At 38.0% G+C, this 27318-nt stretch overlaps 1 protein-coding gene across 1 annotated transcript in view; it reads left to right on the forward strand.

Moving 5' to 3' along the window:
- USH2A (usherin) overlaps positions 1-27318 on the forward strand; it is a 990439-nt gene that overhangs the window by 954772 nt on the left and 8349 nt on the right. Inside the window, exons 65-69 of the mRNA XM_072647832.1 lie at positions 1388-1626; positions 6943-7151; positions 13302-13478; positions 15296-15379; positions 22943-23187. Of these exons, the coding sequence (XP_072503933.1) occupies positions 1388-1626; positions 6943-7151; positions 13302-13478; positions 15296-15379; positions 22943-23187 (954 nt within the window). The remainder of the gene's footprint in view (positions 1-1387; positions 1627-6942; positions 7152-13301; positions 13479-15295; positions 15380-22942; positions 23188-27318) is intronic.

Below are 27318 nucleotides of genomic sequence, written 5' to 3' on the forward strand. Positions count from 1 at the left end.
GAACAGAGAAAGGAAGAAAAACATTATCCAATCTATTTCACCACATGACAGAAGTTCTAATAAAAATATGAGTTTGGGGCATAAGGAGAAGAGACTTCAAACTGTTAACAAAAAGATGTCTTGGTTGCCCAAGAACCAACACCCAGATATAAGCCAGCTAGATAATATGCCCAAATCATGGCGGCAGCACCCACAGAAGATGAGCTTCCCTATGGATATCAGTGACAGATTGTAAGAGAACAAAACTACTCAAAGAAAATATTCCTTGTAACCAATAGATATGTCCCTCATCCCCATTTCCTTGAGTCCCCTTCTCAGCTACCCACTCTAGGCATTCCAAAGACAGGCCTAGGGTATTGGACAACCAAAAGAAATAGAGGGATAAAACAAAATTCCTCAGAAGTCCCAGATTGGAGTAAAACTAGATTAGGTGAATTTTGAAGTCCATTCTAGGAATTTGTGCTTTTACTACAGTCTTGCTTTTATACCACTTATTCCTATGCATGTGATACAAGTTAATCAAGACCTCTTGAGAAAGAAATGACCTAGCATCTCTTAGAATTTCACTTTAGTGATTAAAAAAAAAAGCAAACTCTCATTGTGGAAATAGTAGAATGAAAGAGTAAGCAGGGACCAGAGAAATCATCTAGTCTAAATTCATGTCCTTTACAAATGAAGTTGCTAATATAGGACTTGAATTCCTCAAAATCACATAGTAATAAGCACTTGTTTTTATATAGTGTTTACTTAATGTTCTTCCTCCCTTTCTCAAACAACAGCCTGATGCAGTGGCAAGAGTACTTGATTTAATTCAAATGTTGTTTCATATACCTGCTATTGTGTGACCTTAGGTAATTTCTCTTGGCCTCAATTTTCTCTGTAAAATGAGGAGGTTTGACTAAATGATTGGTAAGATTTCTTCCAGTTCTAAATCTTATGTTTACAAGCAGAAAATAGTGACATTTTGATCTAACATAATAACACCAACAACAGTAACAATACAGTGTTTTTATAAAACTTTGAAGTTTGCAAATTGTTTTCAATGTTAACTTATCTTATCCTTATAACAACACTAGGAGGTTGGTACTAGCATTATCCACATTTTATAGATGAGAAAACTCAGGCAGACACAGTTCATGACTTGACCAGAGTTACACAGCTAGTAAAGCTGAGGCAGGATTTGAATACAGATCTTGATTCTGCATCCAGAGCTCTATCTATACTACACCACATAGCTTTTAGGTATTATCTTTTTAAATAATTTTTAAGTGCCTTGAAAACACGGACTGAGTCTTATCTAAATTTTGCATCTTTCGCCATCTTGTATACTTGTGTGCATAATAAACATATGCTGATTTGTGGATTTTTTTCTCATAACTTCTTATAGTTGTCTGAAGGTATGGCTACCCAGCAGACAATCCATGACCTGGAACCTTTCACTACTTATTCCATTGGGGTGGAAGCCTGTACCTGCTTCAATTGTTGCAGCAAAGGACCTGTGGCTCAACTGACTACTCATCCTGCTCCACCTTCCCAGCAGCCCCCTCCTCAGATCCAGACATTGACCTCTAGGACTGCCTACTTCCAGTGGAATCCTCCATCATCTCCCAATGGCATTGTTGAAAGGTAGGGAGCAATCAATTTTGTAAAGATCATTACTAAGGCTCTACTATACTGTAGGCGTTAAGCTAGTTTCTAGTAATACAAATACAGAAGAGAAACACTTCCTGTCCTCAAGGAGCTTACATTTTATTGGGGAAGATAACATGTGCATATTAGGCATATGCAAAGTATATGCAAAATAGATAAAAAATGCTTCATCTTCAGTGAAAAGCAAAATAGCAAGACAGGAGACCTACACATAATTACATTCACACTAGGAAATCTTTATTCATAGATTGGATTGATACAAACATAGAAAAAGGGAATGTAGTTGGCCAAAGCCACTGATAAAGTTGAATAAAACAGTTTCCCATAAAATTTCTTTATTTTTTAGAATTTCTAAAATATAAACAGGCCAACTAATGAAAAGTCCAACAAAATCATCTTCAAATAAGAAAGACAGTAATGTTTTAAAGTAATACAATAGCTAAGATGATTTTAAGTGTCTTCAAAGTACTTTATTTCAAACACATGAACACAGATGTCCTAATTTTATATGAACTATTCAGACATCTTGATGAAAGTAAGGAATACAGTATAGGTAACTAACATCTATGAAAAGTTCTGATTTATAAACACAGAGAGTATGTCACTTATCTCTCCAATAATCAAAGGTTGGAAATTAAAGAACTTTTGAAAGTTAAATCAGATATATGCTGATCCAATTTGATAAGTAGAAGAAAACTAGATCTTTGACAGAATTACTTAGTTCAGTCGGAGCAGCCTAGAATCAACCTTTATCTTTCTTTGTACCCACCACTGGTCCATTGACATCATATTGTCATGAAGTAAATGAAAACCCTCTGACCTTGTGCACTTGAAAAAGAAAACTCTGATGTCAGCCTTTGAACAGATGGGCATCAAAACCACTGTAACTTCACAACATTAAAATTAGGTGAATAAGTGGCAGGGATTTTCCATCCATTTTCTACATAGGAAAATGGTACCCCAATATTGAATTTTCATTGATGGTTCCATAAATCAGCACTGAAGGCCAAAAGTATAACAAATATCTAAACTCCATATATGCTAACCTACCATGTTTACAATTTAAAAAATGACAAGGCCATTTCAGGAGGGAGAAGATGTGAACAAGGGAATCAAGAAAGCCTTCAGATAAAAAAAGCAAGGCTTTGAATTTTTAGCCTGCAGAAAAGGGGGCTCAAGGGAGACACAATAGCTGTTTTCAAATTTTTGGAGAATTGTTATATGTGAAGGGAATTAGATCTGTTTGGTCCTAGAGGGTAAAACCAGGAGCCCAGGGAGGAAATTTCAAAGAGGCAAATTTAGCCTTGATATTGTGGGGGAAAGTCCCTAAACAATTAACTAGATTTATCTAGAAAAAGAATTGTTTACCTGTGGAGTTGGTGGGTTCCCCACATTGGAGACCTTCAGGCAGAGGCTGTTTAAGTACTCATCAAAGTCACCAGTTCATGAGTTCATAGGATCATAAGATGTCAACCTAGAAGAGACCTTGGAAATCATTGGTCCAATTCCCTTATTCTACAGTTCATTAAGCCATATTCTCCTCTGTGAATAGAAAACAGGTTTAAACAATAAACCACTTTGGAGGGAAAAAAAACTGAAGGACACAATACTCTCTCCTGCATACAAACTGATAGGAAAGTAAAGATTGTCTCTGTAAAGAAGGTGACTTCTTTCTTAAGTTAATTACTGTAGAAGTGGAATCTCACTACTAGGTCCTTCACCAGTGATTCTTCTTCCTTTTATAGTCAAAGTTACCATTGTCTCCCAGCAGATTCAACATTAAAAAGGTTTTCACCACACAAAAGGACAAAAACCTGGCTTCTAAGCCCAATCAGATAATTATATTCTGAAATTTTCAAATAGATCTATGATCTTATTGATATGGTAGTGTCCTCCAGTAATGGATATTATAACCATATTCCTGTTCAATCTGTTTAACTTTTGTGCTTTCCTTCTAAGAAGTCTGTCCCAGGATATCCACTCAACCTGGTAAGGGGTCTTTTCCATATTCTCATGACATTAAGAGTCCTTCCATTGGTTACCCATTGCTCTAGTCATATAACCTGCTCATCATCTTCCTTGAAAATACATTTATTTGATGATATCCTTCACTCCAGCTCTTTGTCCTAGCATGGAAATTTGTTCTCACTATCATGTGCTTCTCCATTTCCCTCTGAGTAACACTCAATTTTAATTCTTCACATATTGTTACTCTTAGCCAAACAATAGCAGCAATAGAATTTTTGTATTAAAAAATGAATCTTTGTTTCATGGAAAAGTACATAAGCTCTTCAATTTCCACTAGAAATTCTAGGTCTCTCTTCCTCCTACTTAATTCTGGACCCAACTATATGTCATCCATTGAACTGCATCTCACAATCTCAATAATAGGAATTTTTCATCCCCTTAGTTTTTCCATGTGTTAAAGTTTTTTTGGTTAATTATGAATCTTAATGTTCCAGAGGAGGAAGAAAGGAAATAAGCATTTATATCATGCCTACTACATGCCAGGCATTTTGCTAAATGTTTCACAAATATTATCTCAATTTTCACAACAATCCTGGAAAATAGGTATTATTATGATCCCCATTTAACAGCTGAGGAAACTGAGGCAAAATTTAAGTGGCTTTCCCAGGGTCACATCTCTAGTAAGTGTTGGCCAGATTTGAACTCAGGTCTTTTTTGGCTCGAGGTCTAGTGCTCTATGATAGTGTAATTATCAATAAGCAAGAGAATCTGTAGGACCTCACCATTTATAGGGAATACAACTTCACCTTAGACTTTGCACTGGATCTCTACCATCACAGTGGCAAATGCTTTTGATAATCACACATTTCTCTATTGCATTTCCTGCCTCATAGTAATGATCAGAGCATCTTCTAATAAGGTTATCTCTTTTCTAGTGTCTTTCAAAAAATATTATTTAATTTTTATATATTCATGGGAGATACTTTGTTGGAAAAGAGACTTTACAGTGGTGTTCTCTTGCTTTTTTATACTTTGCCAACAATCAGTTCAATGGGAATCTTTTCAACTACATCTTTCAGTTAATTCTGAAATGGGGAAAAAATGTTATCTTTTGTGAAATGTCACTTACAGAAGCCTGCTATTCTCATTGCATATATCTTCAGTGTTTATATGTGTATGATTCTCATAAAAATGTCATGTATTATTATATATGGAAAAGTAGGAATATAGGGCAATCACTTTTGATATTCTCTCAGTCACCTTTTTTTCAGTATAAGTGAAGATTTTTTCCTACAGATTGATATCTTCTCCTTCTTCAGAGTGATTGTGATTCAATTCCTTAATGTCCTCACAATTTTACCACCTCCATCATGAATCTGCTTATTGTACAATTGATCTAATCCAACTACATTTATCATCTCTGTTCTCTGTAGTGTCATTTCTATTACCTGTTCCCAGTCACATTTGGATTTGTGATTTTATAATTCAAGTATGATTTAGATTCCACTTTTTTGGTAGTGAAGATAGTTTATTACAAAATTTTTTGCAGATCTTTTCCATCTTTCTTTTGTTTGTTGTTGGGGAAAGACCTAAATATAGTTAAGATTTCACAGAATGACCACTAGTGAGAAAACAGTGATTGATCAGATCATAAATTAATTGAAGTATTGAGGGATAAATTTAGGGTACATTTTATAGAGCCTGAAGATTTGTGAAGTCCATATATTTATTATCTCATATGATTCATTCAGTATTTGGTGGGATTGGTGTTATTAGTCATAGACATATGATAGAAGTATGGTGAACTGAAATATAAATCATCATAATTTCCTACTCATACTTTTTTAAATTAAATTTTTGGATGTCTTTTGTTTTTAAATCAACTATATTTCCCATTTGTAGTCCCTGCTTTTTAAGACTTCCCAAAGTGTTATTCTTTATAATAAAGAAAAAAGAAGAATAAAAACATTCTCAAAAGTTAACTAATATATCAAAAAGTCTAATTTATATTCAGGATTCCACTCCCATAGACCCTCCCACTCCTACAAAGGAGCAGGCAGAAAGATCTCATTACATCTTTTCTTTGGGTCAAAGCGAGGTTATTATGATTTCAAATTTTTCAGTTTCAATTAATTTGCTATAGTTGTTCTTTCCCTTTTCATTGTTGTGGTCCTTATGTATATCATTTTCCTAGTTCTATTTATGTCACTTTGTATTATTACATATAAATCTAATTTATAAAACATATTCTTTGTTAAAATGACTGAGCATACTATTACTAAATGATATGTTCAAAAATTATTCTCTACATATTGTTCATTTAAAGAAGACATGTAAATAATAGTTCTTTATCTTTCTCACTGACTCCAAAATATTATCAATTTAATCCAATTCTAGAAATCATTTGTAAATCTTAATTAACATGTTTCTTTATGATCTACCATACCTCTCTGAAAGTTATTTCTCAGGCTGTCTCCAGTCTCTGTTCCTCTGAGATTTTAGATCAACTTGTTATCAAACACAGTCCAGATGATTTTTCTCAAAAAGCAGTGCACTTGAAAATATCCTGTATTGACTGATTGATATGAGCTAATTAATTTGCTTTTTTAAGTCTTCCTTATTCTTCTCTTGGTGCCCCCCAAAATAATAAAACTTAAAAAAAAAGATTTAGAACTGAGCACATCCATGATACCAGGGAGTACATTGTGATCATCCTTTTCCAATCAAAAGGGAAATATTTACTATTTTGAAAATATTTTTGAATATTTTGGATTATCTATTCAACCCTCCCCTGGGGAAAACAGAAAGGGAGTGGGGAATGAAGACGAGGGGAATAGGAACAAAGAAGAAAGTGAGGGGAAGGGGAAAAGAAGAGATGTCCATACCACTTTGAACAAATTCAATCTTACCAGATCTTAGAAACAAAGCAAGGTCATTCCTGGTTTGTATTTGGTTGGAATTCTGCCTGGGAACTCTCAGAGCGGTTGTCTTTTCTTGGAGGCATCATGGCAAGGTGGCTAGGACACTGGACTTGGAGTAAGGTAGACCTAAATTCAAATTCCCAATTGGTGTTTTCCTCTACTGGAGGTTTTTGAAAGACAGTGTTTTCTCTTATCCCCTTGGAAACAATTGAAGTTAAACCTCCAGCTTTCATTGTTTAGGATAAACAGGTTTTATAGGTAAGTTCCTCAGAAATGATTTCTCAAGGAATTTGTGCTTTGATCAGAATGAAGTGTTTTTAAGTAAAAATTTTATGTTTTACAGGATTTAAGGTTAGGTTTATCACAAGAGGTTTCTCAATGTCATCTTTGTTTTTCATTCTAGTTATGAGCTGGAACTCTATATTCCATGTCCCCTGCCTACAGAAATGCCCTGCACTCCTGGGCCATCAGAAATCAAGTACACTGGACAAAGTCAGAGTGCAGGCATTGAGGATCTACAACCCTATACTAGCTATAAGCTGAGGGTGGTGGCATACAACTTGGTGGGCAGCACTGCTTCAGAATGGATCAGCTTCACCACTGAAAAAGAAGGTGAGTAGGAAAGGAATAAATGAATAGTGTTTATTAAGCATTTCTTAAAAAGGTTAGGGAACTTCCACTCTTAAAAAGCTCACAGTCTAACTGGGGGTGACAATTCATAGGAAGAAGGTTTATCTGCAGAGAGGATGGGAAGGTCCAGAAGTCCTAAGGGTTGATAGCAGGTTTCAGAGGGTCTTAGGTTATATAAGTAGGTCAAATGGCAGTGCCAGGGGGCTTGAAGTGTTAGAGTTTCTGTAAGTTACAGTTTCTATAAAGCATTATGTAAACTCTGTTATTGTTATCATTACCACAGCTACTCATTTGTTTTAAATAATAGCTATCATTAACATCACATTACCCATGCACAAATAATTGGTATTATGTTTAACTTTCCAGAAACATTGCTGTTATACAGCATCTTAAATTAACAGTGAGGTCCAGGTGCAGTCAACACTTTCAGTACTGATACCCGTAATGCCAAGAACACTGATTCCTAAAATCTTGCTGGTAGCAACACACTGTGGTTTGACTTTATCACCTACCCATGTCCCCCCAGCAAAGAAATAAATGATGTGAGGAAGCAATTTTTAAAAATTAAAGTGAATTAAATTTAATTTTGTTTAGCGATTTTGAGAGAATTTTACATTTCTTGAAATAATTGGCAATATCCTATGATACTGAAAAGTCAAACATTTGATCATGATAAAATTATTAAAGTACCTATTCAGTTAATTTGTTAGTTGTCCTTTCCATAGAAATTAGTCAGAAGTCTGAGTGGTAACAGGTGTCAGATCCCTGGTCAATTTATACATTTTTTTAAGTCTTCCATCCCCCTCCACATCAAACCTTTTATTCAGTTTCATCCTCCATTTAAGGTCTCCGAATCTGTGTTCTTCTCACTTGGGGTGTTCCCTCCACAGTCTGTAGCCCATCTATACCTGCCCATCTTCTCCTCACATAAACGCAGAATAAGGATCTACCCAATAAGTACTATTGTCATTTTCTCTTTCAGTGTTGCACAGATACCGATGGAACGCAAACTTTCCATCAATTGTCTCTTGATGTTATTACTTGGTGATATCTTTGTGTTTTCTGTCAGACATTTCTCTGATGGCGTCTTCCTTTATGCCACTTCTGCATAATTATGTATTTGTAAGGTTGCATCCTGTATATCACCATCACTTTACCCCTCATGGTCCTTTCAGGTATCCTCAACTTCAACTCCTAAAAGCAGATTTCATAAAATAACAAAATCACAGACTTTTAGAGCGGAGAGTGTCATTAAAGGAAGATTAATTCAACTTCTTATTTTGTGCAAATGAGAAAACTGAGGTCCAAAATGCTTTAGTAACTTGTCGAAGGTCATACAACTAGGAAACTAGTACAGGAGTCAGATCCAAAGCTCCTTGTGCTCAATCCAGTTCTCTTTCTTTGACACAACAATCTCAATATATTTTATTTTCTATATAATGAGAAGCAGAATACATAGATTTGAGTTTTTCCTTCTCTCTGTTTTGTTTCCACTTTTGGATCCCTTCCTCTACAAGTATCCTGAGGAGAAGAGAACACATCTTAATAATCTAACTATTGCATTTTTCCTGTGTTTCTTTTCTTTTCACTTTATATCATTTCCCCACATTTCCCTCGTCCTTGATGTCTCTCATTCTTTACAATGCACTAGTATTCCATTATATTCAAATTTTATCATTTGTTCAGCCATTTTCCAAACCCTGAGCACATAGCTGATCCATTTTTGTTGTCATAAATAATACTTCCATTATTACAAATAATACATTATTTGTACACATTGGTCTTTTCTAACTCTCAGTAACCCTGTTGGGTCAAAGGATATGAAAAACATTGTAATGTTTATTGAATAATTCCAAATTATTTCCAGAGCATTTTGACCAATTCACAGTTCTAGTGGGCACTGAATAAGTATGCCCATCTTTGTATAGAACTTGCAGTAATGAGTATTCTTATCTTTTAGCATCTTTGCTAGTTTGATGGGTATAAAAGAATTTCAGAGTTGTTTTAATTACATTTCTCTCATTTTGAAAATTCAGATGGTGATTGAATGTTTGTATTTTTTAAAAGTTATTTATGTTCCTTAATCACCTGACTTATTACATTACACTCTGTGACAGTATATACAAATCGTACAATAAAGAACTTTTTTATCCCATTCCTGTTTCAATCAACTCTAAATTAATTTCATTAAAGCAGGGGTTCTTAAGTTCTTTATGTTATGGACCCCTTTGAACTCTAACTTAAGAACCCATACATTAGGGGAATAGGGAAGTGATTTGGATTACACCAAACTGAATAAGTTATCCCTGACTTAAGAGTTGGTGCTCTCTCTCTCTCCCCTTCTCCCTTTCTCTCTCTCTCTCTCTCTCTCTCTCTCTCTCTCTCTCTCTCTCTCTCTCTCTCTCTCTCTCTCTCTCTCTATCTCTCTCTTTCTCCCCTTCTCTCTTTGTCTCTCTCACAAAAAGACACCAAATGATATGTACATCCACATAATCAGTTTCCTCTGTGATTCACCCCAGCCTTGACAGCTTGAAAGATCCTAACTTTACTATGAATAACCCCAAATCAACAATAACAAACATTTATTAAGCATATACTCTATACTAGACAAGGTAGCTGGGTCGCACAGTCAATAGAGCACCAGGCTAGAGTCAGGAATAGTAGAGTTCAAATCTGGCCTCAGACACTTACTAGCTGTGTGGCATCCAGGAAAATCACTTAACCTCTGTTTGCCTTAATTCACTGCAAAAAAAAATGGCAAACCACTTCAGTATCTTTGCCATGAAAATCATATGCACAGTACTGGCATGCTATGGTCCACAGGGTCATTAAGAGTCAGATACTACTAGATGACTGAACAACAATATGCCAAGCACTGTGCTCTATCCAGGGATTTAAAAATTAATTTAAAAATTAAATGATCACTGCCCCCAAGGAGCTTATATTTTATCAGTATACATGATACATTCATAGGAAAAATACAATGCAATTTTTCTTGAAGGGGAAAACAATAGTATCTGGGGAAGTAAAGGCAAGGTTTCATGAGAAATTGGAGGAAACAAAGGATTCTGGGAGGAGATGGTTAAAAAGGAAAGAATTTCAAAAATGAGGCTCAGATAATGCAAAGACACAAGAGATTGAGTGCTGTATATAGGGCTAAAATAGAGAGTTCAGGAAATGGAGTTGGAAAGGTAGCTGGGGACCAGGTTGCAAAGGGCCTTAAAAGTCAAACAAAACAATGGGTCTGCACTTGGACAATCCCAAGTTGACATTCTTCTCTAATTACTTTGTGTAGGATGACTCTGGAGCCAGATTTGTTCTGAATCTCTGTTATAGTTCAATTGTTCTTTCTCTAAATCTGTAAGTCAAATAATAATCCTATCCTTTGCTTTCAGCTATGCATATAAGCCTTTGTTTGTTTGAATAGTTGTTGGTTTTGGAGGAATTTTATAGGGAAGGGCTTGAAAGAGGGTCCAGGATCTGTGATTTCAACAGTATTAGGAATGCCTAGCATAGAATATCCTTCCACCAATGCAGAAGATGGCTCTTCATAATTCATTTCCATAGAGAGCTGCTGAAAGCCCTGAGAGGTTCAGTAACTTTCACATGATTACCCATGGATACACAGAGAGTTTGTCAGTTAAGTCAAGCCCAGTTGTCAAGTTCTACCCACTACACAGCACTGTCTCTCATTTGTATGGTACTAGGAAATATTAGAATGAAAATATATTTATTGAAGTGACCAAATGAAGCCATGGACATAGCCCTTCATTCAAGGTCTAAGCTATAAAAATTAAAATTAGTGAAAACATAGAAATTTTAAAAGGTTGTAATGGGGTTTTTGATACTTAAAACTTCAAAAGACCTTGGCACTTTCTCTCCAGTCACAGATTCAAATCCCTCCACACCAAAAAATTTGGTTTATTTAGTTTTTATGGGCAAAAAAAAAAAAAAATCATCTTCTGTTTATCAACTTTTTGGTCATGAGCTAGTCAGAATTTTGAAAAGTTGGCTCTTGGACAATACTTTATTTCTGGGTTCATACAATAAACCTTTGCAGGAGATTCCAGAGCCTATATTTTCTATAATATCAACTCTACCTCTTGTCTTTTTTTTTTTTTTTAAGACTCAAATCAAATCCTGCATGTTGAATGAGGCCTTTCCTTGAGATTTCCAGCCCATTTACTCTCTATTTATTTTACATTATTTGCATGTTTACCCCAACACCTATTATTAGAATGTGAGTTCCATGAGGGCAGGAACTGTATTTTGACCTTTCTTTGTATTTTCAGTTCTTAGTACAGTATATGGCATATAGTAAACATTTAATAAGTATTTGTTGACTGGCTAGGCCAAAAACCCAACATCTTCAGGTCATGGTGAGCCATCCAAATAAGGACTCTGGTGGTAATATCGATGGCATTCGTTTTAGTGACCAATGTTCTCATGCAGATGTCTTACTAGCTTTTACAGAGACAAGGTGACCTAGGGGAAAGGGCACTAACTCTAACCACATTTAACCCCTAGTACCACCAGGAATTAGCTATGTGACCTTGGACAAGTCACTAAAACTTCTCTAAACCTGAGGATCTTCATCCATGTGCTAGGAATGAACGTATTCAAAGTACTTACCTCAACAATCAATAAGCATTTATTAGGTGCTTACTATGTGCCAGATATTGTTTTCAGTGATGGGAAATACAAATAAAGACAGAAAGATAATCCCTGCTCTTGAGGAATTTACATTCTGCTTGGCACAGAAAGTCCAGAGTGCAGATTGAAGAGAAATGAGAAACACCTCTCTTAGGTGCCCTCCTCAAACGGAGTTTTTGGAAGGAGCCATCCAAATCAGAGGGAGAAGTGACAAAGGTTACTTCCAATGTATAAATTGAAGAGCTGGAGTGAGTTTCCAGGATGAAGAGGCATGGTAGAGGTCACAGGATTACTGCAAGGATCAAACGGGATAAGGCTTTTAAAATACTTTGTAAGTACAAAATGCTCTATTATAGACATGATCTGTTATAAGAAACAGAGAAACAGATCATTCTTTATTCACAGGTTACCAGTAACACTTGCACAGTAAATCCTTTATTCCACTATATTTTTCCACGAAACTAATAGATGAGCCAATTTTTGAAAGAATGAATGAATGAAGAGGAAGGAAAGAAAAAAGGAAGGAAAGGGAAACGAAAGGAAGAGAAAGGGGGTAGAAGAAGGGAAGGTAAAGGGAAGGGAAAAAACATAGTTTCTATAGCCTGGTCAGTATTTCATTCCCTAAAAACCAGTTCCATCTGCAGATAGTTCTTTGGGATTCTCAATTGACTGATTCTCCCTTTGGAACAAGATGGCCAGTTGGAATCTCTCCAGGTTCCTTGATATCCGCAGCATTCTCCCTTGAATTGTTTGGAGATACTTATTAAAAGCCAGACCAAAGCTTCTAGATATTTTTCTGTTTTCATTTGGTGCTGAATAATGACAGGCCTTTGTGTATGGCTTCTCCTATCTCTGATGTAGTATTTAGGAGACCTGAGCTTGATTATATACTAATGTACTATGCTATTGATTGATTAGGCAGGGCAATGAGTTATGATACTGGAATTGCTGTTTGCAAGGCTTTTTAACTATCTTTGAAAACAAACTAATGGTTCAAGAAAAAGCTCTAAAAATGAATGGGTACCAAAAGGACATAATTCACTGTTCTAAGCAGTTTGGTTTGGAGGGAAAAAATATATTAACTTCATCTAGTCCTTGGGGCTTCGTTGCAATAAATATTGATCTGATATGAAAAATAGCTATCTACTGTAGTTAATAGTGTTAAGGATACTTTACCTGTTAAAAGAAGGAAAATGCAACAAAATATGAGCTCCCAGGGTTATGTTGCTGAGCAGAACCATTGTATGTTAATGGTTTTATTTCATAAAACACCACTCAGCATCGATTTTTGGAGCAGGTGCAGATTTGCTTAGAAAGCACTTTCTCCATATTCCCTCTGGGTTTCTCTTCATCCTAAAGCCCATTCTTTACCATGATCTACTGGAGGGAGCTCTTCTTGACAATGTCAGTCACTTGCCTGCTTTCAGAACCCTAGCAGTGGGGTGTCCAATATTTCAAAATATCACTTTCTCCTGGTAGCCCCTCAGTACAAAGCACCATTTTCTGTGGCCAGCAATTTGTCTGTGGTCTACATCAACTGGAGTGGCACCTTTCTGCTGAATAGCAAGCTGAAGGAGTATGTGCTGACAGACGGAGGACAGCGGCTCTACAGTGGCTTGGATACCAGCCTCTACATACCCAGGACAGCAGATAGAAGTTAGTTTCCATTTCCTCTTTCTCAGTTTTTATAGAGATTTCTTCTTAGGCTATATGAGCTTCTCAGTCCATCAGAGGTGACCTTCCAGCTTCAAAACCTTCCTCTGTGACCCTAGGCAAGTCATTTTACCTCTATTTGCCTCAGTTTCCTCAATTATAAAGTAGGAATAATAACAGTATCTACACTCCAGAGTTATTGTGAGGATCAAATGAGATAATATTTGTAAAGAGCTTAGCACAATGCCTTGTATACTGTAGGTGCTTAATAAATGCTTGTTTGCTCCCTTCTACTTTGACCCTCTGGGGCCAAGTAAAATAAATCTAATCCTCTTCCACATGAGAAACCTTAAGACATTTGAAGACAAATCTCACACTGATGAAATGAAGGTTTCTAAGGAAATTTCAAGCTCTAAAATTAATGATGATGATAATAAGTAGCATTCATAAAGTACTTTCATTTTTCCAACCCACTTTACATGTATTATCCCTTTTGATCCTTACAATCTTGTGACATAGGAGATATTATTTTCACATATTACAGATAGGGAAACTGAAACCCATAGAAGTTAAGTGACTTATCTAGAGTCTAAATGATGAGGTTCAGGGGTGAAAGAGACCCCAAAATACCAACGGTCCAGGTCATGCTCAAATGAATTCTAGTCAAGCCTTCTTAAAGCCAAAGAAAACAAAGTTTATTAAGGATTCACCTGATTGGGTTGCCTCTTAAGGAGCCTAAGCATTTGTAACGCTTGTATTCACAAGCAGGCCAGACACAATCCCAGCTAGACAGAGTCTGAGCTGGATTGCATCTGAGTGCCTTCATGGAGGCAAGGTGGGACTTAAATACAGAAAAGAGTACAGGAGGGACCTGGGGGGATGGCCTGGTAGTTGAGGATGATGGGAGGAGGGGTTTAGGAAGGGTCTTGAGGAGAATCAACAAACATCAGACTAGGGGGCGCCTAGGTGGGAAGCAGGTAGGGCAATCAAGGGACAACAGACAAAGGTCACAGATTTGAGTATGAAAGGTCAGATTCTGTGAGGAGATACAGGAAAAGCTCAATTTGAGTATGAAAGGTCAGATTCTGTGGGGAGATACCAGGAGACCTCAATTTGAGTATGAAAAGCCAGGTTAAGTGAGGAGATTCCAGGGGAGCCCAAGGAAGTTCCCAGAGTCTGAACCCCATCAAAATGGCTAGTAAGGATCAGAGGAAGGATTTGAACTCAAGTCTTCCTGACTCCAATTCCTATGCTCTATCCACCACTGTAGTCTGTTTTAATATTCTATATTATATAATGAAATCTGCACATATAAATATGAAGCAGCTTTATTTTTATAAATCTATAGAGAACGGAAGAGAAGCATCATAGTATAGCAGACAGAGCTCTGACTTCAGAGAAAACAAGATGTGGATTCAAGCTCTGCCTTTGACAACTGAGTCTTAAGACTCTAAGTTGTAAGGAAATTGCCAATCTCCATCAATAGAGGAAGCCCTTCCCCAGAAGGTTACTGTACCGATGAAATAAAAAATGTGATCTTGGCTATAGTCATTGCTTCTCTTCTGACCTTGCTGTACCTCTAGCCTCGTTTAATTCATCAGTTAAAGAAAAAAATAAAATGAGATCACCCTAGGTATAACTTAATTTCTGCAAACTCTTGTCTTGGGATACAGTAGAATCCTCTCAAACACAACGAAGGGCTTTAGAGCTCTGCCCTGTGTCCAAGCTTTTCATGCCTCCTTGTAAAATTATTCTTTCTGAAATATGTGCAACGTCACCAAAGAGTCCTGATGCCTTCTCTTGTTCTCTCTTTTCTTTAGCATTTTTGTTTCAGGTGACTTGCACTACTGATGAAGGAAGTGTTAAGACACCTCTGATCCAGTATGATACTTCGACGGGACTTGGTAAATATGGATTTGTACTCTTTAGCAAAGTGTCTGCTCAGTATTTCCAAATTCATCTCTCAATCAGGAGATATACATTGGGTCCTATAGTGTGCAAGTGTAGCAGCAAGTACCCCAGCATACGGAGGAGGGCTTGTTGCACATGTTAAGGGGTCAACAATCTATTTTAATTACATTTACTAACAGAGAAAATACAAGCAGAGAATTAAAGAACAACAGACAGGGCTTCTGTCTGACCATAAGCAATATATACATCATAGATCAACAGACAGATCTAACTGTCTGACCATTCCATACATGAATAGTTACCAAAGAGAGAAGCACGAACAATCTGGGTTTTTAAAGGTGGGGGATGGGAGGGGGGTGGAAATGGCCACCCAGACTCTCATCTGACACATGAAACTTCTTCCAAGCCCCCAAGGCAAAAACCTCACTTAAGAGTATATATACACCGTGTGTGTACGTATATACACCGTGTGTGTACGTATATACACAGACATTTTCAGAGCAGGAGGGCATGACCCTCATAACATAGTGCCTCATTAATTAACAAAAGGTGCAGGCCTTCCTGCAAAACAAGCCTCTCCTATTCAAGCTCTCCTTAATGGGGTCCAGGTGAGGTACATTAATGGATAGGGAAGATCTTTAACTGTAATTAACATTACAGCAAAGAAATAAAAAAGACCTAGTCTATGCCCACAAGGAGCTTACACTTTAGTAGTGATAATGTTTAATATAAAATTTTGGAATAATCTCTTTGTTCTCTCTGAAGCAAACTCAGAGGGTACCTCTTCTTATGTCAGCAAAAGCCAGCCAAGGCTAACTCTACATTCCTTAGGAGACCTTTAACCTAAGACACTATCTTGAATAATGGGACGTTTTCCATATCTTATTATCTATAGATGTATACTATGTTATGGCATATTAGTGGTAAAGAAAACACAGACATCTTAGGTCATAATTTCAATTGAAACTTTGTTCACCCTTTCCTGTGTCAGCTATTTCAAGTACCTGTTTAGGACAGTAAGCCTGGTGGGATTTTCTTATTGTATGTCACAGAGACATATGTTTACACAACCTGGAATCGCAAGGCCCAACTGACGTTGCTTTGTTATTGTCTTGTCTTACTAAATTTATGATTTGTTCAACTAGGAGAGTTCCTTTCTCACGGCAAAATGTATATAAGCCAGAAGATTTCTGCACTGGGTAGCCAGAACATTTCTGGCTCCATAATGCATTATGTTACCGTTATCTTTAATAGGGAATTGATTAATTAATTAATTAAATTATAAAATGTATGCATTTAGCCTGTTGCCTTTTCTTTAACCAAGTTTTCAGGTCAACAGTAGAGATAAACTTTTATATTTTAAGAGAAAGCTGTGGAGTAGCAGAAGAGCCAGAAAAGGAGCAAAGGCAGTAGCAATGCTACTATTGTATAAATATAAATATAAAATATTTTTTGACCATTCTCTAGAGCTTGAGTTCAAAGTCAAAGTTCATCACAGAGCTACAAACATGACCAAATGTGTCCCAGGCCCAGGACTTTACAAGTGAGAATTTCCTGGAGGAAATGGGACACTGAACCACAAGCTACGGACTGGGTCCAACCCTAGGATATAGACAGCCACCATCACTTCAACCCTCAGATTATTTTTTAACCTTTAAGGCATTTCTCCTTCAGTGATTTCTTAATCACTTACTGTTCACTAAGCACTGGAAATAAGAATACGGATTCATTCCTCTGATTCTTCATTACTCTCCTGATTTCATGTCTGATTCTTTGACCTTCACAGCCATCCCAGTGAATGGGTACTGTCCCCGCTCCCTGCCTTCCTTTCAGTTCCTTTTTACCTTAATAGTCGATGACTTTCTTGAGAGCAAGGACTCTCTCTTTGCTTGTATTCATACCCCTATACATAGCATGGTTCTCAGCACACAGTAAACACTTAATAAATACTTGCTTACTGGCTAACTGAAATAAAAGTAAACAAAAGGCTACCTCAGGTATGGGGTATAAGCCCCTCAAGGAGCTTATACTCTAATAAGGGAAGACAGTTTATAGAGGGAAACTAGAACACATTGAAGAGGAAGAAGAGGCCACATTCAAGAGAATGTGGCAGAATAGGAGGTGTATATCTTAGACATAGGGGTGGGGAACCTGAAGTCTCAAGACTACATGTGGCCCTCGAGTGCAACCCTTTGAGAGAATCCAAACTTCACCCAACAAATCCCCTTAATAAAAGGAATTGTTCTGTAAAACTTGGACTTGGTCAAAAGGCTACACTCAAGGACCTAGAGGGCCATACGTGCCCTTGAGACCACTGGTGTAGAGTCTCATGAGTGAGGTAAGTGTGGCTAAGGTCCTTCCTAAAATGGTGGACCTGGGGAGGGAGTCATCAATCAGGAGAGAAAGTCTCCAGGTGGAGGTTTCTCAGCACAGCAACGGGGGCAGGCAAGGAGAAGGAAGAATTGTGAGATATGTTGCCCATCTCATTTTTTTCAGAATTCAGATTTGCGTAATAGCTTTTCGACTGTCCTACCCAGATGCTGCCCCCTTGCCAGGAGGAGGCCTCTAGGCAAGAAAGCAATTTAAGGCTTCATTTCCCTCTGACTTTTCTGAGAATATTTTCTCCTTTGAGGATTCCCTAAGGCATATGGCTCCGCCACTCCCAGGAGCCTTCCTCAGCCAGCACTGCCACCAGGCACTGGTCACTAATGCTACTGCCCAGCACCACAGAGGAGGTCATATGCAGAAAGTTTGTTCAAAACTATCTGTCAGTATTTATTGGTGTCCACAATGTGCCCATAACTATGCCAGAAGCTAGAAGGCAGAGGATCCTAACCTCTTCAAGAATGAACACCTCCTGTAAAAAAATAAAATTCACAGCCTTTCCCATGATAAAATTTGTACTACGAGGATCTTTTGATTTGAGAAAACACTTGACAGTACCTGGTAGACATATGACTCCATGGAGCCTATCAGTAACCCTAGGGGTTCATACTGCTACTGGCCTTTCAAACTAGAATTCAACCAAATTCTCCAACTGAATTCAGATGCTGTCTCTGTCTCTTCCTTATTGTGTGACCCCCTATCAGCCTCAGCTTCCTCATCTGTAAAATGGTAATAATAAGATCTACCTCATAGGGTTATATTTATTATCTCTTATTGTCCTGAGATAAATTATAAACAATGTACTTTGTAAAACTAAAATTACTGTATAAATGTTAGCTAGTAATAATTGTTTTTATTTGAATTAAATATCTTTATATATTTATATTTATTTACATATGTATATACTCATATACTTATATAAATGCTTATTGTCTCCCATACTAAAGTGCAAGTTCCTTGTGAATAGGCATTAGTTCATTATTTGCTCATGTATCCCCAGGACTTCCAACAGTGACTGGCAGGTAGTAGGAGTTGAATCAAGACATGTTGTTTAATATATTAATACAAGGCATGGTCTCAAGAATCTAAAAGGCTTTTTTTTCCCCTTTACCCACTATCACTTCAATCCTCAGATTTTTTTTTAACCTTTAAGGCATTTTTCTTTCTTCAAGTTATAGGCATGTCCCACTCTAAAGGTAAAAAGCTACATTTTTGAAAATCTTCCTATGGGCATCATGGGATAGTAGATGGAGCTCTGGATTTATAGTGAGGCCTGATTTTGTGTCCTGGCTCTGCTGTTTACTACCTGTATGACCTTAGACAAGTCACTTCTCTTTTCTGGGCCTCTGGGCCTTCATCAGTCCAAGGAAGAAGCATTTATTAAGTTTTTATTATATATCATGCCCTGTGCTAAGCACTAGGGACACAAGGAAAAGAAAAAACAAAACATTGTCCCTTTCCTCAAGAAACTCACATTTTAATGGAAATAGTCATTCAATAAACAATAAGTGGCTGATCTGTCCCAGACGCTGTACAAAATACTAGCAGAGACAACATGATATGGACATACAAGTTGTGTCTATGTATTTATCATATGCAAGGAAGCTAATCTTAGCGGGAAGGCATTAATAGTGAGGACGACTAATGCCTCCTGCCAAAGCCAGGGAAGCCAAGAGACAGGTGAAGAAAGAGAGTGTTCCAGCATCATGGAATCAAGAGACTGACTCCAGCACGAGAAAGCTGGCGAGGCAGGTTTTACTGGATCATAAAGTACAAAAGGAGGAGTGAAGTATAAGAAGACTGGAAAGGTAGGAAGGGGCCTGATTGTCAAATAAAATGAGAGGATTTAACTAGCTGACCTCCAAGTTTCAGTCTCATTCTGAATCTGTGATCCTAGGATCCCATGATGAGACATGTGGTACAGTGGATAGAGGGCTGGGCCTGGAGTTCAGAAGAACTGAGTCCAAGTCTAGCCTGAGACACTTACTAGCTGTGTGAGCCTGGGCAAGTCACTTAACTTTTCTTTGCTGTAATTCACTGAAAAAGAAAATGACAAACCACTCTAGTATCTTTGCCAAGAAAACCCCATACAGGGCCACATTGCCTGAACTACAACAGTATCCCATGACAGTGTTTACTCTGGGGCTAAGATGAGAGCAACAAAGACCAGTGGAACTCCCTCAGGACCTACCATCTTGACCATATGTGAAGTCTTCTGGTTGATTACTGTCTACACCAAACCAAAGTTACTGTTCTACCTTTTAGTCTCCAAGGGCTATGGTGGACCAGGGGCACTTACTTGCAAAGGATAACTTGGTTTCTTAGGCTACAGATGAAGCTCACCCGGTGACCACAGTTTTCTCTACCATTTAGTAGAAGATCTCTAAGGCTCTGGCTCTATTGCTTAAGGAGGTACTTCAACAAGAATTTTAAAATCACTGAGCACATCCCGTTTTAGCCCACTCAGCAGTGACTATGCTGCCATCCGGTAGTTGACAATCCTTGATATTCAGCCCATTCCCATTCAGCTAATCTTGGTTATTCAATGTGGCACTGATGGAAATGAAACTGGAAGTCTGAAGACATAAGCCATCGAGTCAATTAAGCATTTATTAGTTTACTATGTGCTTAGCACAAGGGAATAGATACAAAGAAAGGCAAAAACAGCGTCTGCTCTCAAAATCAAGTCCAGGAGACAATATGGAAACAATAATGGACAAAGAAGATAAAACAAACAATAAACCTGGGGCTGTCCCAGATGGATGGCATGAGCATTAGGAGAAATGAGGGTGAGGTGAGGCTAGTTGTGTGGTTTACCTAAGGATTGCATTAAGAGAGGCACAGCTTCTAGGAATAAGGGGGTGAGAGCCCTTCTATTCTACCCTTGTTGAACTGAGTCCGGAATTTTGAGTTTGGTTTTGGACACCACAGTTTAAGAACATTTATAAGCCAAAAAGCATCCTGAGGAGGAAAACTCAAATTGTGAAGGGCCTAAGTGCATGTCATAGGAGGATCATTGGAAGGAACAGGGGATGAAGAAAAGATACAGGGGCCATAAGTGTTATTGTTTAGTCCTTTAGTCATGTCCAGCTCTTTGGGATTCTGCTGGGGTTTTCTTGGCAAAGATGCTGGAGGGGTTTGCCATTTTCATCTCCAGCTCATTTTACAGATGATGAAACTAAGTCAAACTGGGTTATGTGCCTAGGATCACATAGCTAGTAAGCATCTAGTAAGTGTCTGAGGCTGGATTTAAACTCAGGAAGATGAGTCTTCCTGACTCCTGGCCTGGTGCTCTATCCACTGAGCCACCTCGTTGCTTCATCATCCTAGCTGTGTTCAAGTATTTGAATGACTTTTATGTGGAGGTGAGAGGAGACTTCTTCTGCATGAGGGCAGGACTAGGAATAAGGGACAATGCCAAGAAAGCCTTCATGACAGAGTTACCTTGAATTAGAATGGGCCTGAAAGGTAGAGGCAGCAACTTCCCACTCACTGGAGAGCTTAAAGCAGAAGGCGAATGAGCCCTTGCCAGGGATATTCTCATGGGAAGTCCTTTTCAGGGCTGAGTCTAACTACAGGATTTCTGGAGCACCTTACCACTCTAAAATTCTGTGCTCCTATGAAGTTAAGTACCGTGGAGAGTATCATTTCTCTCCAATTTAACAAGTGAGGAAAGTGAGACTTACAGAAGTGGTGATCTGCCCAGTGGTTGGCTAGTAAGTAGGTAAAACTAGATTCAGACCTAGTTATTCCTGATTGTTAATCCAAAGGAGGAATGAACATTTATATAGTACCTACTATGTGTCAGGCACTGTGCTAAGTGCTTTAAAAATATTATTTCATTTTATCCTTACAACCACCTTGGGGGGAGGTAATGTCATGATCCCCAATTTACACTTGAGGAAACAGAAACAGACAGATTAAATGTCTTACCCAGAATCACACAGCTAGTAATTGTCTGAGGCAGATTTGAACTCAGGTCTTCCTGACTCTAGGCCCAGTGGATCACTTAAACCGCCACAATGATCATGATGCAGAGCAGGTAGATGGCAGAGTGGATAGACTCATGGGTTTGAAGTCAGGAAATCTTGGGTTCAAATGCTGTCTCAGATACTTACTAGCTGTATGACTGAAAATGGCCAAGTCATTTAATCTTTCTCAGACTTGGTTTCCTTATCTGTAAATGTAGATCATAATAGTACTGATCTCTCAGAGGACAAAATAATATACACATACACATACACACACACATGACTATATGTGTGTGATATGTTCATGTGTGTATGTGTGTGTAATTTAGAAGCTTTTAAAGTGTTATATAAATGTTACCTATTAATTATTTTACTAAGTGTAGTGAAACTGGCAGTGGCCAGTTTCATTATGGGAGAGAGTGAGCAGTGGTATGCTGATAAATGTTTAACAACCAACTTTCCAAAAATGTACAGCATGCTTTTAAATTTAACCTGCATTATCAATATTTCCCCAACACTTTATTATTTTGACAACTAACAAAACAATAAATCAGGCTCTGATATATAGAATTTTCTGATTTCAAGGTGCAAATGCTAACCTTGAAAATTTAACAGTTGGCCCCCTTAAGTGGGAAGGAACTGGTACCAGCCCACCCCTGAGTAGAAGGTGAAGGGAGAGGAGAGAAATAGTATTTGCTTTACCAGAAATCAATTTGTATCCCACTTTCCTAGACTATGTTTATTGAGTAAAGTGGGGTACACCTGAATTTCCAGTGCTCATGTCTTCCACCCTGTCTTTGCTGCAGGATTCTTAACCAGAAGTGCTTGCTGCGGGAGAGGTAGTCTCTCTATCTCTTGCAAAGCTCTGAAATTACCGATCCTCAAGGTTACTTTGCTAACCCCCTATTTAATTCCATCCCTCCTCCCTTCCTTTCCCTGGGACATGCCAATGCTATGGTGATTTCCAGCCCAGACAGCAATGCCAGGACTGTAAGCATGGTCTCTAGAGTGCAGTAAGCTTTTTATTATAGCCCACTAACATATTGAACCATTATACCACCTTGAGCATAAGTGCAAATAAGCACAACGTGAAAAACTGCTCTCAACTTCTTTCTAATTTACTATAGAATAACAGGACGATAGATCACTAAATTGCATTTTGAAATAATGTTTTCCCTTTTCCTTCTCTGGATTTTGTAGGCCCAGTACTAACAACTCCCGGAGAGAAGATGGGAGCAGGGAGAAAGCATGCTGAGTTCTACAATGAGCTGTGGTTTATAATATTAATGGCAACTCTGGGGTTGATCCTCCTGGCTATCTTTCTATCTCTGATCCTACAAAGAAAAATACACAAAGAGCCATATATCAGAGAGAGACCTCCATTAGTGCCACTTCAGAAGAGGATGTCTCCACTGAGTGTCTACCCCCCAGGTGAAACCCACATGGTATGTCCATTGAGATTTGGTCTTATACATTTTTCTATCCTACATCTGGCCTGGATCATAAGGTTTCTTAGAAGAACACTGCATCCATAAATATATTCATTAGGGGGTCTAAGGGGTAGAACTCTGCCAAGGGTGTGACTGGTATGGCTAAGGATGGAGAAAGAGTGGAGGCAAACGAGAATCAGAAGCTTTCAAAATGTTCATGGATTTGTTCTGATCCCCAAATAATTGACTGACCAATAGTTTAAAATGCCTTGACCCTTGAGATGGAAGCACAATGGAATTAAGTCTTTGGGGTGTTCAGTGTTGTCCCAGAATTGGACACACTTGGACTTATGAAGCAAGTTGTATATTTATTGGAACATGAGACTGCTTCAGATCTTGTCATTCCTGAGTTACAACAGCAGACAAAAGAATCTATGGGACAAATCAAAGAATGGCTCCTCATTTAAAAGGCTTAGGTTCAAGTCCTGGAGACCCAGAAAGGAATAAGTAACAATGCATTGAGTCTTCTCCCATTTTTCACTTTCCTCATATATGCTATAAGTAGTGGGAAGATTAGGCCCAGACTCAGTCATATAGGTTTCTTCAGTGAAAGCAAGTGTCAAAACAATGTGTGCCTTAAATCCAGTGTTTTTTTGGGGGGAGAGGGAGAAGTGGCAGGAATGGAGTGGGAAAGGGTAGTGTGAGATTCAAATGGATGATTGGTGGCTAGGCAGAGATTCAGGAACATAGAAAAGAAGTCGGTGTCTGAGGAGGGAAAATGGAACTTTATTTTTTTTTATGGAGGCCATTTGTCCAATTAATAGAAATGAGGAAGGGAGGAATAGTTTTGCATTGCATGGTCATAGTCCTTCTCATAGTGTGCTTTTTGAGAACACATTTATCTTCAGAGAGATCTAACCACTTGATTAAGCTTAATTATCAATAGCAACTAAACCTTGTCTCAATAATATCCAACTAGAGTACAAACTTTATGCAGAATATGTGGGAAAATATGAACAAGAACTGTGTAGCAAGAGGTATGCAGGAGTTATCAGTGGAATCCATACTAACGAAATCATGGATTCTCCCATAGTCTGGGAATCTTCCAAAGAACAACATGTATTCAAAAGCTTATACCGTCACATGGTGATATGTCTTATTTTCTCCTATCTTTGGTTGTTTCCAATATCCACATTAAATGGTGTAGATGAGATGATGCTTTATGTTAGAAAGGACATGTCTACTTTCATAGAAACATAATTTTGAAGACTTGGCTTCCCACCAAAGCTGATCATTCTCTATGCCTTCTCATTTTGTATAGTTCTTATCTATATTTTCCCATTAATCCTCCATAAAGGATTTACCAAATACTGGATTTTTTTTTAGCATCTTAGATACCAATGTACCCCCATGTCTTTAATTTTTGTCAGTGAAAGACCTTCCTTTTCCTAAGAAGTGATATAGAAGGCCTTGTCAAGAATCTAGATATAATCCACATGTGTAACTTTTTTTTTTCATTTTCTTTTGCTTCTGTGCCAATGTATAAGCTAAACATACAACTGATGGCGTTAGTCATTTAAAGCAACACCTTTGACAGGACTGCTTTTCTGAAAAGCTCTCTAGACCTAAAAGGGGTGGATGCCAAAGAGAAGCAGGAGCTCAGAATCTGGGAAGCATGCCCATATACCTACTACATAAATACAGAAATGCGTGTTCCAATATGCCCTCAGTCCTCTATTGGTAGAAGTAATCTGTATGTTTGGTTTCATACATTTTGAAAATATAGTCTTCAGAAAATGTAAATAATTGTCTATCAGTTATGGAGATAGTCTCCCAGAAATGGGACTTATAATAGATAGATAACTAGATCAAGATAGATTGTACATGCATATATACAATGTGCCAGAGACACAATACAAATAAGCAAAACAGTTTCTACCATCAAAAAATTTATATTAGGGAAAGAAAATACATAAAAGGAATTGGAAAAAGAAGAGGGGAATGTGTATTTGAAAATGGTTGTGGGGAAGTGACATGAAGGCCTGGCCCCAGGCAAGACAAAGGGAGAGGTCATGCCTAAGAGAATGACATCCCTGATTTTAGGAGAAGAGATATGATGGTGATAGACTGAGTGGAGATGGTCTAGTTTGAACATGGTAGCTAAGGAGTGACATAGAGACCTATCCCTGGACAAGACAAGACAAAGACTCACGGTGAGATCTCTGGACTTCACAAAATAGAGAATGGGATCAACTAAAAGATAAAAGGAAAGATACCTTTGGGACCAAGCAGAGACACAACCAGTATGACTTGAAGGAAAATTAATGCTAAAGTTTAGTTTTCCACCCAGTTGACCAATTCCCACCCAATGTATTAAATGGCTTAAGCTAAGGTGGGATAAGTGGCATGAAGGAAGCAGTGACAGGGATCAGGTCATGTTCCAGGAGCCATAACCAGAAAGTAGCCCAGATGTCTAATACTATCAGTGCTGACTGGAAGATGGATTTTACCATGGGATTCAATTCAATTCAACAACCATTTTATGAAGTACTACATGCAAGGCATAGTGCTGAACATAGAGTGAAAGTCTCTATCTTCAAAGAAATTATATGCTTCTAAAGAAAAACAATACATACACAGAAAAGTAAAGAAAAGAATAAAGGTAATTATTTGTGAAAGAGTACTAAGAGCTGGGGGGATCAAAAAAAGCTTCATATAAGGGGTGGCATCTGAGCCTCAGCTCCCCTTAGCAATCTAGGGATTCCAGCTCTGTGAAAAGAGTTTGGGGTTCTAGGACGTGGCAATGAATTGAGAGAGGATTCTGGGCACAAGGGAACAACCTACGCAAAGGCACAGAGGTGGGAGAAAGAATGTTGTGTATGGAGAATGTGTAGGCCACTTGTCTGGAATGAAGAGCATGTAAGGATATAAGGGGGAATAATGTACAGAAAATCTGAAAAGATAAGCTAAAGCTCTAAATAAAAAAAAAAACAAAACTTTGTATATGACCCTACAGGTAATAGGGATCCCTTGAGCTTCCTGAGAAGGGACGTGTCAAATTTGGGCTTTAAGATAAGTCCAGAAGATACTAGAGCATAAATCAGGGTAGTGGGCACTCAATTTTGGGCACAACATAACTACAACAATTGACAAAATCTGTCTTCTACCACTCTACTCCTTTTAAAAATCACTTTAAACAAAATAAAATGACTTTCATAAAATGAAAGCTCCTCCGGGAGCTAGTCAGCTTCTGACTTGGAAAGGCTTGTCAAAGGCTATGAGAACTTAATGGCTCATTGAACCCACAGACTAAGTTAACCAACTCTTAAGTGTCTTTGTTCATCTCAGTGGTATCCTGGTTCTTCTTGAAGCAAAGGGTAAGATCTGAGATGCAAAGGAGAGCTCTGTCCACTAATCCAATTGACCAAAATTTGACTTTCCTTTGGTTTTGAGGGAAATCAGTCCTCAAACTTGTAGCATCTATAACTCTCTGTATCTAAAGTCTTGTCTTCTCTCCTGAGCTGTTTCCTCCAAATGATGCATTTTTTTAATAAGAAAAAAGCTCTTCCCCAACACCCCAATGAACACACCTTTCATGCCTTAGCTCGAAATCCCTGATGTCAGTCTTTTGTCCTAACCCCTTTATGAGATCCCATGTATCCCTTTCCCAGGTAACCCTGTCCCAGATCATGTTAGCTGCCTTTGGAGCACCTGCCTTCTCCCTGCTTAAGCACATTTTGAGCAGAGAGACTCACAGGTGCCAGAGTGAGGGAGCCATTCATGTTTTATTATCTGCTTCAAGGTCACACAGCATACGGTACAGCTAATTGTAAGTACAGGTTTTACACAGAGCACAATTACTGGTCGGAATTTAGAACGATCATTCTCTGAAATCCTGAACAAATAACACAAGTGAAACTCACCTTCGAGACCAACCAATTAGTCTCTAGTAGCCATGTGTTTTTCATCACAAAAAACCTTCCAGTTGACCTGCGTGGGTATTTTTAGATTCATTTTAGAGAAATATTAAAGTCTGGGAGGTAGGTTGGGTTGGGGTAGTGTGAGGCATATAATCCTGCCCCTTTTTAAACAGATTATTAACACTGATTTCCTCCCACATTTTTACATCTCAGTTTGACTCGGTTG

The sequence above is a fragment of the Notamacropus eugenii genome, chromosome 2 (assembly GCF_028372415.1).
Source record: "Notamacropus eugenii isolate mMacEug1 chromosome 2, mMacEug1.pri_v2, whole genome shotgun sequence".
In the NCBI taxonomy this organism is placed as follows: domain Eukaryota; kingdom Metazoa; phylum Chordata; class Mammalia; order Diprotodontia; family Macropodidae; genus Notamacropus; species Notamacropus eugenii.